At 42.3% G+C, this 25,086-nt stretch overlaps 1 protein-coding gene across 7 annotated transcripts in view; it reads right to left on the bottom strand.

Annotated features, from left to right (window-relative positions):
* The window catches only part of zgc:174906 (uncharacterized protein LOC571548 homolog), a 69,620-nt gene that overhangs the window by 13,282 nt on the left and 31,252 nt on the right, over positions 1-25,086 (bottom strand). The window contains exons 2-5 of one of the 7 annotated variants that reach the window (XM_028798559.2): positions 20,157-20,324; positions 16,251-16,582; positions 8,242-8,310; positions 3,297-3,374 (exon numbers count right to left, since the gene is read on the bottom strand). In XM_028798559.2, the coding sequence (XP_028654392.1) occupies positions 3,297-3,374; positions 8,242-8,310; positions 16,251-16,563 (460 nt within the window). In that variant the 5' untranslated portion in view covers positions 16,564-16,582; positions 20,157-20,324. Of the gene's footprint in view, positions 1-3,296; positions 3,375-8,232; positions 8,311-16,250; positions 16,583-20,156; positions 20,325-25,086 lie in introns of all 7 variants that reach the window. The other 6 variants (XM_051925092.1, XM_051925093.1, XM_051925095.1 and 3 more) reach the window with 6 other exon arrangements.

Here is a 25,086-nt window from a genome sequence, read left to right as displayed (position 1 = left end):
GGTGTCAGACAGCAGGCACAGGCAAAGCTTGCATATTGTAATCTTTCTAGTTAGCCAATAAAAGGTGTAATTTTGCTTAAATTCTCAATAGTATCTACCTATCTATCTTCCACCCTTTGGAGCTGCCATTGTTCAACGTGAGGACAAGAGCTGTGCCAGTGAAAGTCAAAGAAGCCAGTATGAAGCTGAAAAACAAGAAAAAACCATTAGATACTTTGGTAAAATCTTAGGATGACCGAAATCAACTATCTGGAATATCATGAAGAAGAAAGGACACACTGGTGGGCTCGGTAATCGGAAAGGGATTAGTAGGCCAAGGAAGATTTCCACTGGTGATGACAGAAGAATCTTCACTATGGTCAAGAAAAAGCTCAAAACGCTGGTCTGACAGATCAGAAACAGTCTTCAGGGAGGCAGATGTGGACGTGTCAGAGACGAGCATCAGCAGAAGACTTCATGAATAGAAATACAATGCAAACTACAAACACAGGATGGCCAGATTATAGTTTATGAAAAAGGACTTAAAAGAGCCTACAGAATTCTGGAAAAAGGTCTTGTGGACAGACAAGGCAAAAATGAACCTGCATCAGAGTGATGGCAAAAGCAAAGTGTGGAGACAAGAAGGAACTGACCAAGAGCCAAAGCAGACCACCTCATCTGTTAAACATGGCGGTGCTGGAGATGTTATGGCCTGGGCATGTATGGCTGCCACAGGTCCTGGCACACTTCTCTTCATTGGTGATGGAACTGCTGATAGCAACTGCATGATGAATTCTGAGGTGTGTAGAAACATGTGGGGCCTCATATATAAACGGTGCGTACGCACAGAAATGTTGTGTAAGAACGTTTCCACATTCAAAACGCGATGTATAAAACCTACACTTGGCGTAAAGCCACGCACTTTTCCACGGTACCTCATACCCTGTCGTACGCAAGTTCTCCGTTAGGTTTTGCAGACTGGCAGCACCCAGCATCAAAGCAGTGCTACTGTTCCTGTGTGGTTACCCTTTCTTAAATCCACATCCACGATGGTGGCTCAAGTGTTATTTGTAGAACTGTTTGTACTTGCAAGTTACCGTGAGATAATTGTACTTATGATACAGTTATAATATTGCACATCCTGAGCCATTTTATAAAGCGCGTATTTACATATGATGATGATATCATTTTTAAGATGAAATGCAGCAAAATATGTTGATTATATTACACAGATAAAATAACTTTAACTACACGGTGCTGCAGCGCTAGAGAGCTTGAGCTTCGTTCACGGTTTGTTCCTGCCTCGCGCTGTTTTCATGCTGTGGCTGGCGCGACACTGGAAGGATAGATGGATAGAATAATTAAACAATACGAAGATATTTCGATGTTCCTTAAAAATTTTGAAGAATCGGCGTTCTAAGGTTACAGATGGCTTAACGTCTATTACAGAGCTGATTGTGTGGCGATTGGGTATTTGGAGAAAGAAAAGTAAGGACAGGAATTGGAGGTTAGTACGTCTAAAAAAGACAGTACTTCTGTAATAAAGCATTTCATTGAAGGTCGCGCATGGCGCAGCACGCATCTTGCTGTAAGACATGAACAGTCACTGCGCCACTCTGTTCCCATGTTTAATAACATGCTTTAACTTATATCATCATGAAAATGATATCACGTATACTTCTCAGTATTTTAATTACTCAGAGAGCTGTAATATTACGAACGTAATGGATTCTGTGTCCTGTCGGAGGAAGAGCACATAGTGATTCAGGCACATAGAGCACATATAAGATCAAATACACAGCAAAGCATTTAGCGTGCTACTTTAGTTACGATGGGATTTGAAAAACTAGTAAATTAAACGATTTTAAGATGAAGTTTACGATATTCTACTTTAAATGACAAAATAAACTACGTGATTAAACTGGAAATTTCGAGATTAAAGTTGACATTTCGTGCTTTTTTCACACTGTGTGCCTTTTTTTCACTGTACCCTAATAAGCTTTCATATGACACTCAGACGTTGGGTTACGAGTCGCCTTTTCACGCCGACTTTGATATGTGACAACTTTTTTATTTCGGGCACTGTGCGACTTTGTGAACTTGAGCTTTCGAGTTTCTCCGACACGCCATGTCACTTGATCAACTTCCTTTTGTTGCTTATATAACTGTTTAAACCAACAAATAGTACGTTTTTCTTTGCCTCCATTTGGTATTCGATGAAATTCTTCTATTTTTTCTCTTACTTTTGCCATTTCACAGAACGCTGGGCTTAAGGGCTATTTATACTGATTTGCATATTCAAAGAGGCGTAATTCTGGGAGGAGTTGGGGAGGGACAGCAGGCGCGTGCATGTGCGTTTATTTCCACGCTGAGCGGGATTTATGTAGCGGAAGAACGCGGAAGTTGGTGAATGCACAGATTCCTGCATCTGGATTTTTCTGTGCATAAGCACATTTCGGCTTTAGTGCTTACGTCATGTTATAGTGCAAATTCTACGCACGGCGTTATGCATGAGGCCCCTAATCTGCTCAAGTTCCAGTAGATGCCTACTGACAAAGCTAAAAAAAATAGAAAGTTCTTGAATGACCAAGACAGTCACTCAATTTAATTCCAATTGAGCAGTCCTTCTATATACTGAAGAGAAAACTTAAGGGGCCAAGCCCCCCAAAACAAGAAGTTGTTGAAGATGGTGGCATTAGAGGCTTGGCAGAGAATCGCCACAGAAGATCCTCAGCACCTGCTGATGTCTATCAACTGCAGAGTTCAAGCATTGCATGCAAGGGATAAGCAACTAAGTCCTAAATATGGCTGCTTTAATAGACCTGCCACTGCTGTGTCCCAAACATTATTGTGCCCTGAAATTAGAAGGACCGTGTGGAAAAAGTGTTGTCATTTCTGGTGTGACCAAAATATATGTAGATCCCCTTAAATGAAAGTCTGCAATGTGCACTTAATTACACCTGAATGGTTTAATTTTAAACTGTGTAACAAAGAAAAATGTGAGTTTGTTCCAAACATCATGGAGGACACTGTAGTTAATGTTGTATAACGATTAATGTCAAAACCTAAGGTGATAAAAACATTATAGGCACTGCATGGAAATATTTGTGAGTCAAGCAAGAATGGAAGCTAAAAGCTTCTGTCCACAGTGCCTGAACTTTTAGGCAGAAGGGGTAAAAGGACCACATTTAGTTAGGAGGGACCTTAGCCTTAGAGAGGTGCAGGGGATCATGGGGAAGTGGACATAAGCCTGTGTTCAGTAGCAAATCTGCATAGTGCCTGGGTGGAATAAAGTATTGTAAAGCAATTTATCTTACTGTAAATACCTGTCAAGGAATCCTCTTCAGTTGATTTATCTTGTTCCAATCTACGTTTGTTCTCTGGATTCACTTTATCTAAATAATAAATGCAGTAAGATAGGTAAACATATCACAAATGAATCAATAAAGTGTAAAAAATAAGACAATCTGGGCAACAAAAAAAATGACAAAGATTCATTTATGTTTAACTTGTGTGCATGTACCAAGAGTATCTGGAAGGGAATAACACACCTCAGTTGTAAATTTTACATTTATTTGCTTATCAGACTCTTTTATCCAAAGAAACTTACAAAACAGGTCAACAACATCGAGCAGGGCAAGGCTACAGTACTGATCACAAGAAGTAAAGAGCTCAGAAGAAAACGCAAGCCAGTTAGAAGAGACAATTACAATCAGGCAGGAATATTACTACACAAGAGGGTCTTCAAACGCTTCTTAAGCATCTTGAGGGAGTCAGAATTTCAAATGTAAGTGGGCAGCTCATTCCACCAGCTAGGAGCTGCACATGGAAAGTCTAGACTGAGCTTTGATGCCAAGCAGAGGCAGCTGTTGAGTATTTTATTGAAAAACAAATAAAGGAGCACTCAGGCTTATGTGGGGTGCAGAGGTGTGTGTGTGTAGCAGCATGGCAGAACGACTCCAGAATGTGAACTGGGGTGATCAGCTGAGCCCACATTCACGTGCAGACTCGTGCAGTTGAGCCGATTGCCTCATTAGTGCTCTGGTGTCAGTAATTAGCACCAGTGCACCCGCATCCAGTGGGTACTCTACGGTATTCTTACTGTATTTTGTCTACGAAACAAAGCAATTTCCTGGCCACTAATAAATATTTTGCTATTTAATTGCTGAAGAGATGACTCCCCTGCCGATTACACTGGACAATGAAGATTTCTCTTCCTGAACACTTTTGTGTGTTTCTCATTGATTTTTGGCCTACTGATTATACAAAACACCTTTAAAATTTTTCTATTACGTACCATTTTATTTCAATAGCCTATTTTGATTGATAGATAGATAGATAGATAGATAGATAGATAGATAGATAGATAGATAGATAGATAGATAGATAGATAGATAGATAGATAGATAGATAGATAGATAGATAGATACTTTATTAATCCCAATGGGAAATTCACAAATTCACATTTTTGTGATATCCTCTCATATTATAGGTAAACATATACAGTAAAACAACTACAACTGGAACCTCTGTGATGGTCTAAAGGTAGTGGTCCCGTTACTAGGAATGAAGCTCAGATGATAAGCACTGTTTTTTTTTTAATTTGCAAATAGGCCACCTGTGCTAAAGAAACTGGCTGCTTCGTGATGTCACGCATTACTAAATTCAATAAAAATTAGTTTAATGTTTCTCCAAAGTTCTATGTGATACATTCAGTCTGAAATTACATTATGTTCGACTTAATGCTGTCTGTGATAATCGGCAAAAAAAAATCACAAAGCAAAAAATTGTCAATTGCGCCACCTCATCATCGCTGTGTAGTTAGAAAACGTTCCGTAACACTGCTGGGGGTGTGTCTCCAAGTCTGACGTCATTTACACTACGCGGCCCCCGTGTTGCCTTAGAGAAAGTGAAAGTAGTAACTACAAAACATTACAAGCGTCAACAGCTCATCGTCTAGGTCAGTGGTTCCCAACCTTTTTATGGCCATGCCCCACCTAGGCCTCTCTAAAATCACGATGCCCCCCCACTGTAACATATACCTTATTCTTATTATTACCTATTCAAAAAGTGAACTCCTACTCACGTGGAGGAAGCCCATAATGTCATTAATTTGGTCTAAACAAGCTTCCATAGAACATGGAAACAAAAGATGGAAAGGATAGTTGAAGTACTGACAAAGAAATCACTAAGAAATTGTTAAAAAAAATACAATATGAAGTAATATGAAAATACAGTTTTGAAAACATATAATAAAAGACATGATATTCATAAATATAAAATAACTTTAATGACAGCTTTTTTTGTAATATTTTGATCATTTTATATTTTTGTTACATTGCAAAATTTTAGAATCATTGTTACAATTCATATTATTTTAATGGTAAAAACGATTTCTAAGAAAAACTCAAGCCGGTTGTAAAATCATAAATTAAAGGGTTCTTCACCATCCCTTCTATGTTTATATAAATATACTAGTTGATTACCCAGTGGCTTCACTCACTGAGTGCAAGGGAAAAAAATAAAATGTAGTCTACAAGTTATTAAACAGTAAAACATTAACATTTAAGAAGTAAAGATACATTGAGCACTACTGGAGTGGTTTGGGGTAAACTACATTTTAAAGGCGGTATAACACAACAGGTAAGTAGTACTAACAGCAGCTAAAATGTATTTGGATTATCTGTCGGTAGTAGATCCCTTGTGAAAGGTGCTACATGACTGCTGTGGTATAGAAATTATATTTTGTATGTGATCGTCCAAATTTCTGCCTGACAACCTTGCACTACGTGCCTGTGATTTAAGAGAAAAATAATTCTGATAAATGTGGACGCTGCCCTTCCGTGCTTAACGAGCAGAAGGTCCAAACAATTGTCCAACACTTTACATGAAGAGGTCTGTACATCTTCTTAGATGTAAACTCTCCATCTTCTTAAAATAATTGATCACAAAAGCAACTTTGAATGTTGCGGGGTTTTAGCGCCCCGAACTCACCTTAAGGGACAGTTAGTAGTCGTGCAGGGCAATTTACAAACAGAGTCCTGCTTCGATGGCGCCGATTACACTCATTCGCAAAGATTTCCACTCTCCCGAGAGCCGACGGGGCACTTGAAGTGTCACAAACAGTGTGAGAAGAGAGGACGCTGCCCAAAACTGTGAAGCTCTCAACCCGGCGGAGCAACCCAACATTTCGCGCCTCCCAGCGTCCACTTTGTTCTCACGATCCCTCGCCGCTGAAGGCGGTCTCGTCTTCAAATTGTTTACAGCTCGGCGCAGTTAAAAAGTAGAAAGACGCAAAGCTGTTTTCCTCATCCCTTCTACTATCAAGTACTGCCAACTAAAAAAAAAAAGTTACAATGCGGCAGTTTCTGCGACAGTCACGTGGACGAATAAATAAAACTTCTCTGTCAGAATGCGCGGACGGCTCAGCGCTGTAGTCCGGAGACGAGGGCTGGGAGTGGGTGATGCAGGGCGCACTTCTATGGGATAGATCGGCGTGTTTGTGTTTACTTCTTTTCAATATCAATAAAATAACTCTCACACAAATAATAACAATTCGTAAAGACAATATAAAAATGGCGTCCACAAACGAAGTGATTAGTTCCTGTATTATAATATGTTCTGTGGACATACGTAATTTCCATATTGCATGGTCAAATGTAATTTATGTTTCAAACGCGAAAAGAATTTTACATATATAGATAAATGTCTCTGTAAAAAATAAAATAAAAAATATTTATTTTTTTCTATAATTTTTAACAGCGATTTCTGTTTTTTCATTTTATAAATTGTTTAACGTACCTAAATTCTCGAATTGCCCCCTAAAAAATCAAATTGCCCCACGTTGGGAATCACCGGTCTAGGTCAAGAAGTATTTTTACGCAAGAAATAAAAAAAAAAGGTTTCTAAAACTGTGTTGCATTTTCTTCGTCTTGCATATTTTTTATACCTATTAATTAATTTATTTTGCCACTTATTATTTTATGTCACGTATATTTCATTAAGGGCGGCATGGTGGCACAGTGGGTAGTGCTGCTGCCTCGCAGTTAGGAGACCTGGGTTCGCTTCCCGGGTCCTCCCTGCGTGGAGTTTGCATGTTCTCCCCGTGTCTGTGTGGGTTTCCTCCGGGCGCTCCAGTTTCCTCCCACAGTCCAAAGACATGCAGGTTAGGTGGATTGGCAATTCTAAATTGTCCCTAGTGTGTGCGTGGTGTGTGTGTGTCCTGCGGTGGGCTGGCGCCCTGCCCGGGGTTTGTTTCGTGCCTTGCGCCCTTTGTTGGCTGGGATTGGCTCCAGCAGACCCCCGTGACCTTGTTGTTAGGACATAGCGGGCTGGATAATGGATGGATGGATGGATATTTCATTAATTATTTCCAGTTTGTATTTTTAATGTGTTTTTACTTTTCTCAATTTAACACTTATTTCAATTTTAACTTGTATGGTCCCCTCAAGTCCATGTTCAGCGTGCTCTGTATGAGCCACCACAAGTAATAAAATACATCATAAGCTCTAGAGGAACTGAAAGAAATAACTGTAGAAAACTTGTGAAGGATCAATATCTCTAGCTCTTTATCAACAGCTCCATATCGTAAACCTGTTTTTTATTTGCATTTTATTTTGAAGATGGTGGCATTAGAGGCTTGGCAGAGAATCACCAGAGAAGATCCTCAGCACCTGCTAATGTCTATCAACTGCAGACTTCAAGCATTGCATGCAAGGGATAAGCAACTAAGTCCTAAATATGGCTGCTTTAATAGACCTGCCACTGCTGTGTCCCAAACATTATTGTGCCCTGAAATTAGAAGGACCGTGTGGAATAAGTGTTGTCATTTCTGGTGTGACCAAAATGTATGTAGATCCCCTTAAATGAAAGTCTGCAATGTGCACTTAATTACACCTGAATGGTTTAATTTTAAACTGTGTAACAAAGAAAAATGTGAGTTTGTTCCAAATATCATGGAGGACACTGTAGTTAATGTTGTATAACGATTGATGTCAAAACCTAAGGTGATAAAAACATTATAGGCACTGCATGGAAATATTTGTGAGTCAAGCAAGAATGGAAGCTAAAAGCTTCTGTCCACAGTGCCTGAACTTTTAGGCAGAAGGGGTAAAAGGACCACATTTAGTTAGGAGGGACCTTAGCCTTAGAGAGGTGCAGGGGATCATGGGGAAATGGACATAAGCCTGTGTTCAGTAGCAAATCTGCATAGTGCCTGGGTGGAATAAAGTATTGTAAAGCAATTTATCTTACTGTAAATACCTGTCAAGGAATCCTCTTCAGTTGATTTATCTTGTTCCAATCTACATTTGTTCTCTGGATTCACTTTATCTAAATAAAATAAATGCATTAAGATAGGTAAACATATCACAAATGAATCAATAAAGTGTAAAAAATAAGACAATCTGGGCAACAAAAAAAAATGACAAAAATTAATTTATGTTTAACTTGTGTGCATGTACCAAGAGTATTTGGAAGGGAATAACACACCTCAGTTGTACATTTTACATTTATTTGCTTATCAGACTCTTTTATCCAAAGCAACTTATAAAACAGGTCAACAACATCGAGCAGGGCAAGGCTACAGTACTGATCACAAGAAGTAAAGAACTCAGAAGAAAACGCAAGCCAGTTGGAAGAGACAATTACAATCAGGCAGGAATATTACTACACAAGAGGGTCTTCAAACGCTTCTTAAGCATCTTGAGGGAGTCAGAATTTCAAATGTAAGTGGGCAGCTCATTCCACCAGCTAGGAGCTGCACATGGAAAGTCTAGACTGAGCTTTGATGCCAAGCAGAGGCAGCTGTTGAGTATTTTATTGAAAAACAAATAAAGGAGCACTCAGGCTTATGTGGGGTGCAGAGGTGTGTGTGTGTAGCAGCATGGCAGAACGACTCCAGAATTTGAACTGGGGTGATCAGCTGAGCCCACATTCACGTGCAGACTCGTGCAGTTGAGCCGATTGCCTCATTAGTGCTCATATATGTAACCCTATTATACAGTGAAGCACCGAAATAAAAAGACGCCACTGAGTGCGATCCTAAAGCTAGCGCCCTCCACTTTCACGTAGCAGCCCTCGTGGCAACTGGCGAAGTTGCCCAATGACACGGTACAAATCGTGAACCTGCTAATCACAAGGGCTGACCAGTATTTACTGACCTTTCCCGTATCATCACAAAACTTCAAACAAAAGTCTCACAGATTAATACCAACAAAACATACAACAAAATAGTAGTCATCACAATGGGCAAAACACAGGTGGAATATGCAGACTCCACATCGGATACTATATGTGTCAAAATTAAATAAATAAAATGGCAATTATGAAATAGTAACGTGCACAACAGTATACATAAAAAAGTCAATAAACAACGCATAATATAAAAATTAATCTAATTATTGTGAAAAGATATCTACAGTGCCCTACATAATGTTTGAAACAAAGACATTTTTCCCTTGATTTCCCCCTCTGCTCCACAGTTTAAAAGTACAAATCAAACAATTTAGACTTGTGATCAAAGTGTACATCGCAGACTTTAATTTCAGGATATTTGCCTACATTTTGGTCACACCATGCAGAAATGACAACACTTTTTTTACATGGTGGCTCCCCATTTCAGGGTACCATAACGTTTGGGACACAACAGTGGCAGGTCTATTAAAACACCTGTATTTAGGACTTGGTTGCTTATGTTATGGGCCCCACTAGTGGGCCACAGCAACAGAAATGATAAAAGTAGCAAATCCCGAAGTGTACTTGAACTTCGCCTCCACCAGAGGATGAGCTACGTCAACCAGGTCTGGAACTGAACTCCACTGACCCTCAATGGTGACGTAATCCAGATCTTTGGCCCTGTGAAATGGGTAAAGTGGAGCAGCAATGAGAGCACACCACTTTCAGTTTGTTGTCCAAGTTGAATCTCTTTATTCACATTCAATAAAGTCATTATAACCCTGCATCCTCTTTAATAAAATCCCTGTGTGCGTCCAGGTGTCCGTGTGTGTGTGTGTGTCTTCTGGTGAAGTGCGCATGCGCGGGGCGTGGTGTGATGCGCGATATTACTGTCAGAGAAAGTTAGAGGCATTTTACGGAAATACAAACCAGTATTACTGCGAGAGGAAATTAAAGGTAAACAATACAGTGACTCATATTACAGCCACATACAAGCCAGTATTACTGTCAGAGGACATTAAAGGCATATTACCGATGCGTACGCCTGTATTACCGCCAGAGAAAATTAAACGTATATTATGGACGTACAAGACAGTATTACTGTCACAGAAAATTAAAGACACACAATACACGGTGGCAGCCCACGAAGAACGGTCAGCACAGCAAGTAAACATCAACAAAAGAAAGGCTGAAAGACAAAGAAAAATACGACCAACAATAAGAATGATGTCAAAGTCCCTTGCCATTTAATATAGACTGTTCCTACTGATCTTTATGCACTACTGTTCTAGCGCCCGTTATTGTAACGGGCTAAATGACTAGTATATATATATATATATATATATGACTATTTTACATTCACATTTTCAGGTGTGTTCCCAATACCTCTTCATTCCACCAACAGTCTCAATAAACAAGATCACATACACATGTATTTAAAGAAAGCAATCCCCAGCCACTAGGGTAATATAGAAAAAGATTACAGTAATACTGTATTTAAATCAAGCTATGTGCTGTATTAAATTATATGCAGAGGCACAACTAATCTCTTCCATTATATAACCCTTTTTTTTAAAATAACATTTCTAAAGGTATGAAACATCAGCATTAAGCATTAATCAAAAATCTTCAATGCTACTCTTATCATATTTCAAACACTTTCATAACTACCTGTTTCATATTTATACATGTGTAACAACATAATAACCATTCATCACAACATTTCAGCCATTCTATAACTTATTTACACCTAATACAGTTTACAAAATATACATTTAACAAGAATACCAAGTGTTTAGGAGCCGAGCAACTATTTAAAAAGCCACACTCTTGTCTGATTAATGATCTCCAGCACCGCCATCTATCTACAGCGCAGTGGCGTGGTCTCTGCAAACAAGCAGCTTGCCACCTGCATTTAGCGAGTTTTAACTTCGCGCCTCTGTAGCAATATATATCAGCATACTACTGTCATGTTCTGAGTATACTTGACTCTCAGTTAAAACGTAAAATACTCCAATTTATTGCACACTAACCTGTGAAATAGGTAAAGTGGAGCAGCAATGAGAGCACACCGCTTTCTGTTTGTTGTCCAAGTTGCGTCTGAGGGGCGGGCCGAAGTTCGTCCCTTTACTGCTCATGCCACAGTCCGTTTTCATGGTCCAATCGACAACAGGGACCCTTTGTTTACCAAATAGTATTCACTTTTGGCGATTACATTAATAAGATAAACTACTGTGGCCACTCTTTTTTTTTTGAGTGTGCCACACTTATTTCTAGCATGCAATGACTGCTTGAAGTTTGCAGTTGATAGACATCAGCAGGTGCTGAGGATCTTCTCTGGCAATTCTCTTCCAAGCCTCTAATGCCACCATCTTCAATCTGTTTTGGGGGGCTTGGCCCCTTAAGTTTTCTCTTCAGTTTTATAGAAGGCCTGCTCAATTGGAAATAAATTGAGTGACTGTCTTGGTCATTCAAGAACTTTCCATTTTTTTTAGCTTTGACAGTAGGCATCTACTGGAACTTGAGCAGATCAGATGTTTCTACACACCTCAGAATTTCTTGTGCAGTTGCTTTCAGCAGTTCCATCACCAATAAAGAGAAGTGTGCCAGGACCTGTGGCAGCCATAACACCCGCAGCACTGCCATGTTTAACAGATGATAGAAGGTATTTAGCACTTTGTCACATGACCCTTGCATACATCACCAGGTGCTAAGGGTCTTCTTCTCTCAGCCATCTTGTGGTCCTGCTTGCTTCAGGGGCATGACCCCTTAAGTTGTGTCTTCAGCATATGGAAGGCCTGCTCACTTTAAGAAGTATTGACTTAGAAATATGGTTGGACTCAGGGCCGGACTGGGAAGCTCATTCAGGCCGGGAATCCCAAGTCTAACCCAGGCCAGGCCACACAATGTACATCAGTTTTCTTGTACAGGCACCGACTCAAAAAACCAACAAACATTATTTTGTCTTGGAATTTTTTATGAATGAGGAGAAAGTAAATTCAGCTTTTACACATACATTTCACTCTTAAATTTTAGTCTCAGGACAACCACTGATAAAGTGTGGAATAACACTTCATAAATGTAAACACTTCATAAATAAATAAACCATGTAGTTCTATAATATTTATATCAAAATAAATGTGCAAAAAGGGCGGCACGGTGGCACAGTGGTAGCGCTGCTGCCTCGCAGTAAGGAGACCCGGGTTCGCTTCCCAATGTCCTCCCTGCATGGAGTTTGCATGTTCTCCCCGTGTCTGCGTGGGTTTCCTCCCACAGTCCAAAGACATGCAGGTTAGGTGCACTGGCGATCCTAAATTGTCCCAAGTGTGTGTTTGGTGTGTGGGTGTGTCCTGCGGTGGCCTAGCGCCCTGCCCGGGATTTGTTCCTGCCTTGCCCTGTGTTGGCTGGGATAGGCTCCTGTGTTAGGATATAGCAGGTTGGACAATGACTGACTGACTGACAAATGTGCAAAAAGCACAGAACCACAAAAAATAGTTGTCAGTGGAATCCCCAGTGCAGTGCAGTTTCAACTGTAAGTCTGGAATCTCCAGAGCCGAGCTGCTGTCCATGTCTGGATGGTGATGCTGAATACTCTTCCACAAAGTTGGTCAAAAAAGAGCACTTTGAACTTCTTCAGTAGACAAAAGACTCAAAAAATGTCTCAGTGCCACAGAATTCTGTCAAGCATTTTTTTAAAGAATGCACTTAGTAAACAGAAAACTATGAAACATTTTTTGCAGCCTATTAAGTCGCTCTCTCATTATATCGCTAAGGTTTAACTGTCAGAGCGTGTGAGACACGCTTTAAAAATATTAAAATAAAGTAAAAACAAGACACGTTCATTAACAAACTTATCATGAAATAAAGAACAACAGGTACATTTAAAAACACAAATCATTCCACTCATATATACAGTGGTGTGAAAAACTATTTGCCCCCTTCCTGATTTCTTATTCTTTTGCATGTTTGTCACACAAAATGTTTCTGATCATCAAACACATTTAACCATTAGTCAAATATAACACAAGTAAACACAAAATGCAGTTTTTAAATGATGGTTTTTATTATTTAGGGAGAAAAAAAATCCAAACCTACATGGCCCTGTGTGAAAAAGTAATTGCCCCCTTGTTAAAAAATAACCTAACTGTGGTGTATCACACCTGAGTTCAATTTCCGTAGCCACCCCCAGGCCTGATTACTGCCACACCTGTTTCAATCAAAAAATCACTTAAATAGGAGCTGCCTGACACAGAGAAGTAGACCAAAAGCACCTCAAAAGCTAGACATCATGCCAAGATCCAAAGAAATTCAGGAACAAATGAGAACAGAAGTAATTGAGATCTATCAGTCTGGTAAAGGTTATAAAGCCATTTCTAAAGCTTTGGGACTCCAGCGAACCACAGTGAGAGCCATTATCCACAAATGGCAAAAACATGGAACAGTGGTGAACCTTCCCAGGAGTGGCCGGCCGACCAAAATTACCCCAAGAGCGCAGAGACGACTCATCCGAGAGGTCACAAAAGACCCCAGGACAACGTCTAAAGAACTGCAGGCCTCACTTGCCTCAATTAAGGTCAGTGTTCACGACTCCACCATAAGAAAGAGACTGGGCAAAAACGGCCTGCATGGCAGATTTCCAAGACGCAAACCACTGTTAAGCAAAAAGAACATTAGGGCTCGTCTCAATTTTGCTAAGAAACATCTCAATGATTGCCAAGACTTTTGGGAAAATACCTTGTGGACTGATGAGTCAAAAGTTGAACTTTTTGGAAGGCAAATGTCCCGTTATATCTGGCGTAAAAGGAACACAGCATTTCAGAAAAAGAACATCATACCAACAGTAAAATATGGTGGTGGTAGTGTGATGGTCTGGGGTTGTTTTGCTGCTTCAGGACCTGGAAGGCTTGCTGTGATAGATGGAACCATGAATTCTACTGTCTACCAAAAAATCCTGAAGGAGAATGTCCGGCCATCTGTTCGTCAACTCAAGCTGAAGCGATCTTGGGTGCTGCAACAGGACAATGACCCAAAACACACCAGCAAATCCACCTCTGAATGGCTGAAGAAAAACAAAATGAAGACTTTGGAGTGGCCTAGTCAAAGTCCTGACCTGAATCCAATTGAGATGCTATGGCATGACCTTAAAAAGGCGGTTCATGCTAGAAAACCCTCAAATAAAGCTGAATTACAACAATTTTGTAAAGATGAGTGGGCCAAAATTCCTCCAGAGCACTGTAAAAGACTCATTGCAAGTTATCGCAAACGCTTGATTGCAGTTATTGCTGCTAAGGGTGGCCCAACCAGTTATTAGGTTCAGGGGGCAATTACTTTTTCACACAGGGCCATGTAGGTTTGGATTTTTTTTTCTCCCTAAATAATAAAAACCACCATTTACAAACTGCATTTTGTGTTTACTTGTGTTATATTTGACTAATGGTTAAATGTGTTTGATGATCAGAAACATTTTGTGTGACAAACATGCAAAAGAATAAGAAATCAGGAAGGGGGCAAATAGTTTTTTCACACCACTGTACATGTTTCAGTAATAAAAAAATAAAACATTTCGTGTAGCCTATTCAGTAACTCTGAGGGAAAAAGGAAAAACGTTAAAAATGTGACCATATGCTACACTGCATTAAAATTTGAAACAAAAATAAATACACAGTGACAAATACCAAAAGCCATACAACATCCAAATACAATTCAAAGTATATTATAAACTTTTAAACAATCTTCATATACTGTATAACTTTAATCACAAAAGCACCAGATGTATGCACCTTTCATCATAGCGCACCTGTTTAACTGTCAGAGCGCGAGACGCACGTGAAGTCAAAAGTTGACAAAAACAAGAAACCTTCCAACCAGAAAAGAAAACCCTCCAACGTTAAACCGAAAGGATTTGTGCCCACTACAGAGTAATAACGCCTGCTTGTTTTCCAGTATAATAACATTATATCATTTCACTGGTTGCTCTGAATGCCAGGCCAGGCAGTAGGCTTCCAGGAAAGCTCCTGCTGATTGTAAATGTCAGTCCGGCTCTGGTTGGACTCATTATCTTGTTGTAAGATGAAGTGCCATCTAGTGAGTTTGGAGGCATTTACTGGCATTTACTGGAACTAGAGCAGATAACATGATAAATTCTATCCTCCTCAGAATTCATTGTGCCACTGTTGTCAGCAGTTCCATCATCAATGAAGGTAAGAGTGCCAGGGCCGGTGGCAGGATGGGTCTTAAATGCAAGCCTACAGCATGAAGCTGAAAGTGAAACCGCTGAGAAAAGAGAAACTCACTTAGCCGCTAATACATAAGCGAGGCGAGCACATCAAAAACGAGAAACCACCGAGGAAAGAGAACCTTGCTTAGCCGCTAATGCACAACTGATGTGATTGATTGATTGAAGTGTCAGAATCCATGGTTTCTAGGAGCCCGGGCTTTTTACAGCATGAGGTTACACAGCTAGTGTATATCCATCCATCCATCCATTTTCCAACCCGCTGAATCCGAACACAGGGTCACGGGGGTCTGCTGGAGCCAATCCCAGCCAACACAGGGCACAAGGCAGGGAACCAATCCTGGGCAGGGTGCCAACCCACCGCAGGACACACACAAACACACCCACACACCAAGCACACACTAGGGCCAATTTAGAATCGCCAATCCACCTAACCTGCATGTCTTTGGACTGTGGAAGGAAACCGGAGCGCCCGGAGGAAACCCACGCAGGCACGGGGAGAACATGCAAACTCCACGCAGGGCGGACCCGGGAAGCGAACCCAGGTCCCCAGATCTCCCAACTGCGAGGCAGCAGCGCTACCCACTGCGCCACCGTGCCGCCCGCTAGTGTATATTATATATATATATATATATAAATATACACCTGTACTTTTGGTTGTAAATATTTCATAATTGCCATTTAATTCATTTTGGTACAACAGGAACTCCATAAAACATGATTTAAACCCAGGATGCTTATCGGTAAGGTAACATTACTAACCACTGTTGACACACAATCTCTAAAATTTTCTTTCCAGGCATGAGTGTCGACTTGTCGGCCCACTCGTCCTGAGCTGAACTCACCATTAGGCCTTTCCTACCTTTATTCTTCTGCTCTTCCAACTTCACTTCCTTGACAAAAGAAAGCTTTGGGTAAGTACTCTGGACATCCTCTTGCTTCAGAACTTCCAGAAAGCGCAAGCAAAAGCTTTGCTCTTTGCCAATCACACAGTCCAGCAGGTCTCGGATTTGAAGAGACGGATCACTGATGGCTTTGATTCTCTGATATTCACGCCAAGTTATGATGCTGTGCATATCTGTATACTGCAGTATACAGTCGGGATCAGCGATGAGAGCATCAATTAGTTTGGTCTTCCAGCTTCTAATCACCTCTGCAGCTTTGCTTCCTGCCATGCCAACCTTTCAGGACTCCCTGAAATGACAGTTAAAAAAAATGGCTTAAGCCCTGTAAATGCTAAGAGCCATTAAAGATGCAGAACAAATGATGAGTGATAAAGTAAGCATAATGGTTAAGGCAAACTGGGCCTGGACTGAGCTGCCTGTGCTCCATTTGGAAAACCAAAAGATATGTAACCAATTGTATTATAAATGTTGTACATCTCCTTGGATAAAGGCATCAGCCAAATAAGTAAATGTAATGTAAATAAGCTAATTAAAAGGACAGGCTCAGTTAAAGGATGTACTCTGGACCCCCTGGAGGGAGTAGTGGAGGAGAGAAAGAAGACAAAACTGAGTGCCATTATGATAAATGCTGCACATCCTCTCCATTACACTTTTAAAACTGAGGACTTTCAGCCAACAAATTATTCAGCAGACGTGTGTCAAGAAGCTATGGGAGCTCCTTTATTCCATGTGCTTGGTGGTAGGGGAGTGTGTACAATTTGCTTTTGCTGAATCTTTGGCTTTTTGATATTTTTTTGTTCCATTTTTGTTTATACAACCCCAAATCAAAAAAAGTTGGGGTGGTATGGTAAATACTAAAAAACAAAAATAAAAACAGTGATTCTTAAATATACTTTAGAGTTTTATTTTATTGCAGACAGTAAGAACCCAAGATATGTCATGTTTTGTCTGGTCAACTTCATATCATTTGTTAATATCCATCCATTCCTGCATTTCAGGCCTGTAACACATTCCAAAAAAAGTTGGGACGAGGGGCATATTTGGGCCAGTAATAAGGAAAAAACTTATGAAATAATGATGTGATTTCAAACAGCTGATGTCAACAGGTGATGGTAATCATGATTTGGTATCCATGAAAGGCCGAGTCTGTGAGGAGCAAAGATGGGCAGAGGATCTCCAGTTTGACAACAAATGCGTGAGAATGTTTTGAAACATTTCCAGAATTATGTTCCTTAAAGAAAGCTTGGAAGGGATTTACTATTTTTTTTTCCTCTACAGTGCATATTGTAAGAGTTGAATTTGAACCCTGGCCCAATGTGCACCTGGCATGTGTCCAAGTCTCATATCCTTCTGAGCTTATACTTAAAAGCACTGATATGATGCTTTTTGCCTCTTCGGAGATTTAGATAAAGAGTAACGATTGCTGCTTTCTCCTGCCTGTGTTTTATTGTTTAAATCGGGGCATTCCAGTGGGGGTGGGGGGGGGGGGTTGTCTGTATTTATAATTTTCTTCCACAATATTATCATTAAATGATTCAAGGAATGTGGAGGAATTTCAGTGCATGAAGAGCAAAGGCACAAGCCTAAGCTGAACAGCCGTGATCTCCGATCTCTCAGACAGCAGGCACTGCATCATCAATGGCTGATATCACCTCATGGGCCAGGCCCGAGGACTTTGGCAAACCTTTGTCAAGCACTACAATATTGAGTCACGTTCACAAATGTCACTTCAAAATTCACTGCATAAAAAAGATGCTTCATGTTAACCACGTCCAGAAGTGGTGCCAACCTTCTCTGGGCTCAGTGGCATCTGGGATGGACCATCGCACAGTGGAAACAAATGTGTATTGTGCTCAGCCAAATCAGTATCATGGATTTTTTATGGAAGGAATGGACACTGTGTCCTCCAGACCATCCAAACTGTTATCAGCATCAAGTCCAAAAGCCTGCAGGGTCTGTCATGGTATTGGGTTGTGTCAGTGCCCTTGGCAAAGGTCATTTATGTTTCTGGGATGGCAGCTTTAATGAAGAAAAGAACATTGCGATTTTAGAGCAACATATGCTGCCTTCAAGATGACGTCTTGCTGAAAAATGCATTAACATCCCTGGAAAAGACAATGCAAAACCCGATTCTGCACATATGACAAAGGCATGGCTACAGAAGAAGAGGGTCCGGGTACTGAAAAGGCCTGCCTGCAGTCCTGACCTACCCCCAATAAAGAATGTGTAGAGAATTTGGAAACGAAAAATGCAACAACAACAATGCCCCGTACTGTTACACACCTTAACACATGTCTGCAGGAAGAATGGGAGGAAATAACACCTGAAACGCTTCATCACTTGGTACCCTCAGTGCCAAAACATCTTTGAGGTGTTGTGAAGAGGAATGGCTAATTATAAAGTGCTGAATGCATTACCATCCCAACTTCTTTTGGAATGTGTGGCAGGCCTGAAAGGCAGGAATGGATGGACATTAACAAATGAAAAGAAGTTCTTCTTCTTTCAGCTGCTCCCGTTAGGGGTTGCCACAGTGGATCATCTTTTTCCATATCTTTCTGTCCTCTCCATCTTGCCCTGTCACACCTCCCACCTGCATGTCCTCTCTCGCCACATCCATAAACCTTCTCTTAGGCCTTCATCTGTTCCCCTTACTTGGCAGCTCTATCCTTAGCACCCTTCTCCCAATATACCCAGCATCTCTCCTCTGCACATGTACAAACCAATGCAATCTCACCTCTCTGACTTTGTCTCCCAAACGTCCAACTTGAGCCGACCCTCTAATGTCCTCATTTCTAATCCTATCCATCCTCGTCACACCCAATGCAAATCTTAGCATCTTTAACTCTACCACCTTCAGCTCTGTCTCCTGCTTTCTGGTCAGTGCCACCGTCTCCAACCCAAATAACATAGCTGGTCTCACTACCATCCTGTAGACCTTCCCTTTCACTCTTGCTGATACTTGTCTGTCACAAATTACTCCTGAAACTCTTCTCCACCCATTCCACCCTGCCTGAACTCTCTTTTTCACTTCTCTTCCACAATCCCTCTTACTCTGTACTGTTGATCCCAAGTATTTAAACTCATCCACCTTCGCCAACTCTACTCCATGCATCCTCAATTCCACTGACCTCCCTCTCATTCACACATATGTATTCTGTTGTGGTGGTCCTACTGATCTTCATTCCTCTCCTTTCTAGAGCATATCTCCACCTCTCCAGGGTCTCCTCAACCTGCTCCCTACTATCACTACAGATCACAATGTCATTAGCAAACATCATAGTCCACAGGCACTCCTGTCCAATCTCGTCTGTCAACCTGTCCATCACCTCTGCAAATAAGAAAAGGCTCAAAGCCGATCCCTGATGTAATCCTACTTCCATGTTGAATGCATCCATCACTCCTCTTGCAGACCTCACCACTGTCACACTTCCTTTGTACATATCCTGTACAACTCTTACATACTTCTCTGCCACTCCCGACTTTCTCATACAATACCACAACTCTCGAGGCACACTGTCATTTGCTTCTTCAGGTCCACAAAGACTAAATGCAACTCCTTCTGGCCTTCTCTAAACTTCTCCATCAACACCCTCAGAGCAAACATCGCATGTTGTTCTCCTTCTTGGGAAGAAACCATACTGCTGCTCACTAATCATCACCTCACTTCTTAACTGAGCTTCCACTACTCTCCTTCTCATAACTTCATGCTGTGGCTCATCAATTTTATCCCCCTGTAGTTACTGCAGCTCTGCACACACCCCTTATTCTTAAAAATCGGTACCAGTACACTTCTTCTCCACTCCTCAGGCATCCTCTCACTTTCTCATTACATATACCAGTCTCTTTGTGGTTACTGAGCTCACCAGTGCATTCATATTTTCTTCATGATATTCCAGATGGTTGATTTCAGTCGTCCTAAGGGTATGCCGATGTCTCTGAAGGTTTTATTCCTGTGTTTGAGCCTCATAATGGCTTCTTTGACTTTCATTGGCACAGCTCTTGTCCTCATGTTGAATAATGGCAACTACAGACTCCAAAGAAAGAAGAAAGCCAAGGTATGATTAAGTCAGCTAGAAGATGGCGGTGTGGTGTGATGAGACTAGAATTGAGCTTTTTGGCCACCACACTAAATGTTGTGTTACAATGCATATTACCAAAAACACACCATCCCCATCATGGAGCAGGCCTTGGAAAGCTTGAAAGGGGAAAATGAATGCAGCAGAATATAAAGCAATCCTGGAGGAAAACCTGATGCAGTCTACAAAACCCTGTGCCTTGGATGAAGATTTGTTTTCAAGGAAAGCAACAACCACAAGAGTTTGGCCAAAGCTGCACAGGAATGGCTTCAAAACAAAAAAAAAGTGAATGTCCTGGAGCTGCCAAGTCAGAGCTCAGGCTAGTGGAGAATTTATGGCTGGACTTTGAAGACGGCTGTTTACTTTCGACCACCATGATACCTGACAGGGATGAGGAAAATGGCATTGACCAAATGTGCAAATCTGATCAAGAGGCCTGTGACCTATGCGCACGCAAGGCTGCCATCTACAGGGTGTCCCCTAAAGTCTGGACATATAGGAAATAGCACTATTAATAACTAATGATAATTTTTTTGCCCCACAGAGTAAATATGAGTTTGTCGAAAAAAGAAAGAATTGACCTTAGCCCCCTTGACTTCTTTTTCTGGAGTATGCTAAAGGAGTAGGTATACTCAATGAAAATGAAAGATACGAGACATCTGAGGGAACGCATTATACAGTGCATCCGGAAAGTATTCACAGCGCATCACTTTTTTCACATTTTGTTACGTTACAGCCTTATTCCAAAATGGATTAAATTCATTTTCTTCCTCAGAATTCTACACACAACACCCCATAATGACAACGTGAAAAAAGTTTACTTGAGACTTTTGCAAATTTATTAAAAATAAAAAAATTGAGAAAGCACATGTACATAAGTATTCACAGCCTTTGCCATGAAGCTCCAAATTGAGCTCAGGTGCATCCTGTTTCCCCTGATCATCCTTGAGATGTTTCTGCAGCTTCATTGGAGTCCACCTGTGGTAAATTCAGTTGACTGGACATGATTTGGAAAGGCACACACCTGTCTATATAAGATCCCACAGTTGACAATTCATGTCAGAGCACAAACCAAGCATGAAGTCAAAGGAATTGTCTGTAGACCTCCGAGACAGGATTGTCTCGAGGCACAAATCTGGGGAAGGTTACAGAACACTTTCTGCTGCTTTGAAGGTCCCAATGAGCACAGTGGCCTCCATCATCCGTAAGTGGAAGAAGTTCGAAACCACCAGGACTCTTCCTAGAGCTGGCTGGCCATCTAAACTGAGCGATTGGGGGAGAAGGGCCTTAGTCAGGGAGTTGACCAAGAACCCAATGGTCACTCTGTCAGAGCTCCAGAGGTCCTCTGTGGAGAGAGGAGAACCTTCCAGAAGGACAACCATCTCTGCAGCAATCCACCAATCAGGCCTGTATGGTAGAGTGGCCAGACAGAAGCTACTCCTTAGTAAAAGGCACATGGCAGGTCACCTGGAGTTTGCCAGAAGGCATCTGAAGGACTCTCAGACCATGAGAAAGAAAATTCTCTGGTCTGATGAGACAAAGATTGAACTCTTTGGTGTGAATGCCAGGCGTAACGTTTGGAGGAAACCAGGCATCGCTCATCACCAGGCCAATACCATCCCTACAGTGAAGCATGGTGGTGGCAGCATCATGCTGTGGGGATGTTTTTCAGCGGCATGGACTGGGAAACTAGTCAGGATAAAGGGACAGATGACTGCAGCAATGTACAGAGACATCCTGGATGAAAACCTGCTCCAGAGCGCTCTTGACCTCAGACTGGGGCGATGGTTCATCTTTCAGCAGGACAACGACCCTAAGCACACAGCCAAGATATCAAAGGAGTGGCTTCAGGACAACTCTGTGAATGTCCTTGAATGGCCCAGCCAGAGCCCAGACTTGAATCCGATTGAACATCTCTGGAGAGATCTTAAAATGGCTGTGCACCGACGCTTCCAACTTGATGGAGCTTGAGAGGTGCTGCAAGGAGGAATGGGCGAAACTGGCCAAGGATAGGTGTGCCAAGCTTGTGGCATCATATTCAAAAAGACTTGAGGCTGTAATTACTGCCAAAGGTCCATCGACAAAGTACTGAGCAAAGGCTGTGAATACTTATGGACATGGGATTTCTCAGTTTTTTTATTTTTAATAAATTTGCAAAAACCTCAAGTAAACTTTTTTCACGTTGTCATTATGGGGTGTTGTGTGTAGAATTCTGAGGAAAAAAATGAATTTAATCCATTTTGGAATAAGGCTGTGACATAACAAAATGTGGAAAAAGTGATGCGCTGTGAATACTTTCCGGATGCACTGTAAATGAATGTGCTCAAATTGACGGAAATGTGAAGTTAATGCATCGGGTTCATGTGAATCTCGCAAAGTGCATCGAACTTTGCATCACAAATGGTGGAAATCACATTATAGATGTTATTAATTAATGCTAGTGGGCTTTGCCCCCTGCTCGCCAACCCCTGGGCCTGCTCTACACACTAGCCTCTTTGCGGCTCTGCCTCTCGCGTATGGGGATGCGGATGTATAATTTAAACAGATTGTTATTTTCATGGGAATTGTTACATTGTGGACATTAGAGGGCACTGTTGCCTCATGAAAACCCAACAGACAGATGCTCTGGACACTAAGCAGTTTTTTCATCTTTTCTTTACCAATAGTGCCTTCAAAGCACCACATCTACCAACCACACTACAAATCAATACAATAATTTTCCTCCTCTCCTCCCAACAAGCTCTGTTACACTCCCTCCCAACTCTGGCTCTCTTGCTGGGTCTCCACTAGTCCTTTATATAGTCCTTGACCCGGAAGTGCTTCTGTCCTTCCGTCCATGTGATTCATCAGCACTTCCGAGTCAGAAGGAGACTTGTATTTTCTTCAGCCTGAAAGTACTGCCAAGTCATGGGGACGGAAGGACAGAAGTACTTCAGGGCTGTGAAGCCGAACTCCATCTCCCATAGTGCCAGGGCACTGCTAAGCTGCAGGGAAGTCGCCATCTAGCATCCTAGGTGTGTCGTCCGGGTTGAGCTGCCGGTCGTCCATCACAGTTCCCCACCCTGAGCTGAAGACAGTGGGGCGAAGCATCCAGTCCCGCAAAGGTTGTACTTCTCCAGGAGGTGCTGTTTGCTGTGGCTGGACCGTGACTTTGCCCTGTAAAGCAATCATAGGAGAACCATGGGGAGACCATCAACCTGGCCATCCATCATAATATGCATAATAGACCTAACTATTTTACATTACAGCGAGTAATTAACCATAGTAAAAAATAGTAAAACGTAATAATTTGAAAGTGAATTATGTTTCATGTTGCGTTATACGATTTTGTTCTGTTTGGCTTTGAAATTAACTTTTTAACCTTTGTGGCGGACAGGCCCAGCCGGGACACCTTTTCTGTATATGGTCTGGGGGAACAGACATGGAGTGAACAGTACCTCTCCCGGGACGCTAGATGGCAGGCACCCTGGGTAGCAGTGATGCCTCGGCTTCCTGCAGGACTCCATGGGAGATGGAGTTCTCTGCGACCCTGTTGGGATCTGGGGGGTGCCACCAGGGGGCGCTGCAGTAGTTCCTGAGCCCATGTAGGCAGTTCTTCCTCCACACCCGGAAGTGCAGCCAGTCATGGGTCATCAAACACCTGGAGCACTTTCGGGTGGGCTATAAAAGGAGCCAGCAGCCACCACTCCAGGAGCCAGAGTCGGGGATCGCACATTGGGGGCGGGACTGGCACAGGTGCATGTGCGGAGCTGACTGATAAGTGTCGGTTGCCAAAGCGCTCCAACCCAAATGCTGGCAGCGGTCTCACAGATGTCCACAGGGGCACAGATGGCACAGGGTCTCTTTTTCTCCCATAAGGGGACCCAGACCGTCGTTGCACCCCAGAGCAAAAGGAAGACCTGGAAAAGGGAGAGCGGGTCTTCCAAGACTGAGCAGCGTGAGCCTATCTGCTTTCAGGCGGTGGAGGGCTTCTCTTCGCTGGGGCGGAGAGAAATGCCAACCTCGGCTAGGCGTGAGACGAAGTGGGACTTCTCGTCCTGCTTTCACGTCCGCAGGGCATGGGAGCAGAAAGGGGGGCAGCACTGTTATGAATGTCAAAATCAGGGTCATGTCTGGAGGTGCTGTCCATTTAAACCTCCCCATCCTTCTCCCATTATTGTTTTGCAGGAAGGACCCGTGGACCCAACAGTGTCAACTCTCCGTCCTAGAAGGAACCAGCCCTCGCGGGATGGGCCGCTTCGCCCCACATGGCTCAGCTGAGGAAGGGGTTGTGTGGCGGACGGCCTGGGCCCTTGCCTGGCCGGGATGCCTCTTCTGTATATGGTCCAGGGGAACAGGCATGGACTGAACAGTACCTTCCCCGGGATGCTAGATGACAGCCCCCCTGGGTGGCAGTGGTGCCTCGGATTCCTGCAGGGCTCCATGGGAGATGGAGTTCTCTACGACCCTGTTGGGTCCGGGAGTGCCATCAAGGGGCGCTGCAGTGGTTCCTGAGCTCATGTGGGCGGTTCTTCCACCACATCCAGAAGTGAAGCCGGAAATGGGTCATCAAACATCTGAAGCACTTCTGGGTGGGCTATAAAAGGAGCCAGCAGCCACCACTCTGGGAGCCAGAGTCGGGAGGAGGGAGACAAAGCTTGCCAGAGAGGAGTGGTGGAGAAAAAGAGATAGAGAGAGAAGAAGACGAATTGTGTGGTACTGTGCTTGTGGGACTGTG

The sequence above is a fragment of the Erpetoichthys calabaricus genome, chromosome 3 (assembly GCF_900747795.2).
Source record: "Erpetoichthys calabaricus chromosome 3, fErpCal1.3, whole genome shotgun sequence".
Classification (NCBI taxonomy): Eukaryota; Metazoa; Chordata; class Cladistia; order Polypteriformes; family Polypteridae; genus Erpetoichthys; species Erpetoichthys calabaricus.
The sequence above is the reverse complement of the archived record's forward strand: the minus strand, read 5'-3'. Positions and strand labels throughout refer to the sequence as shown.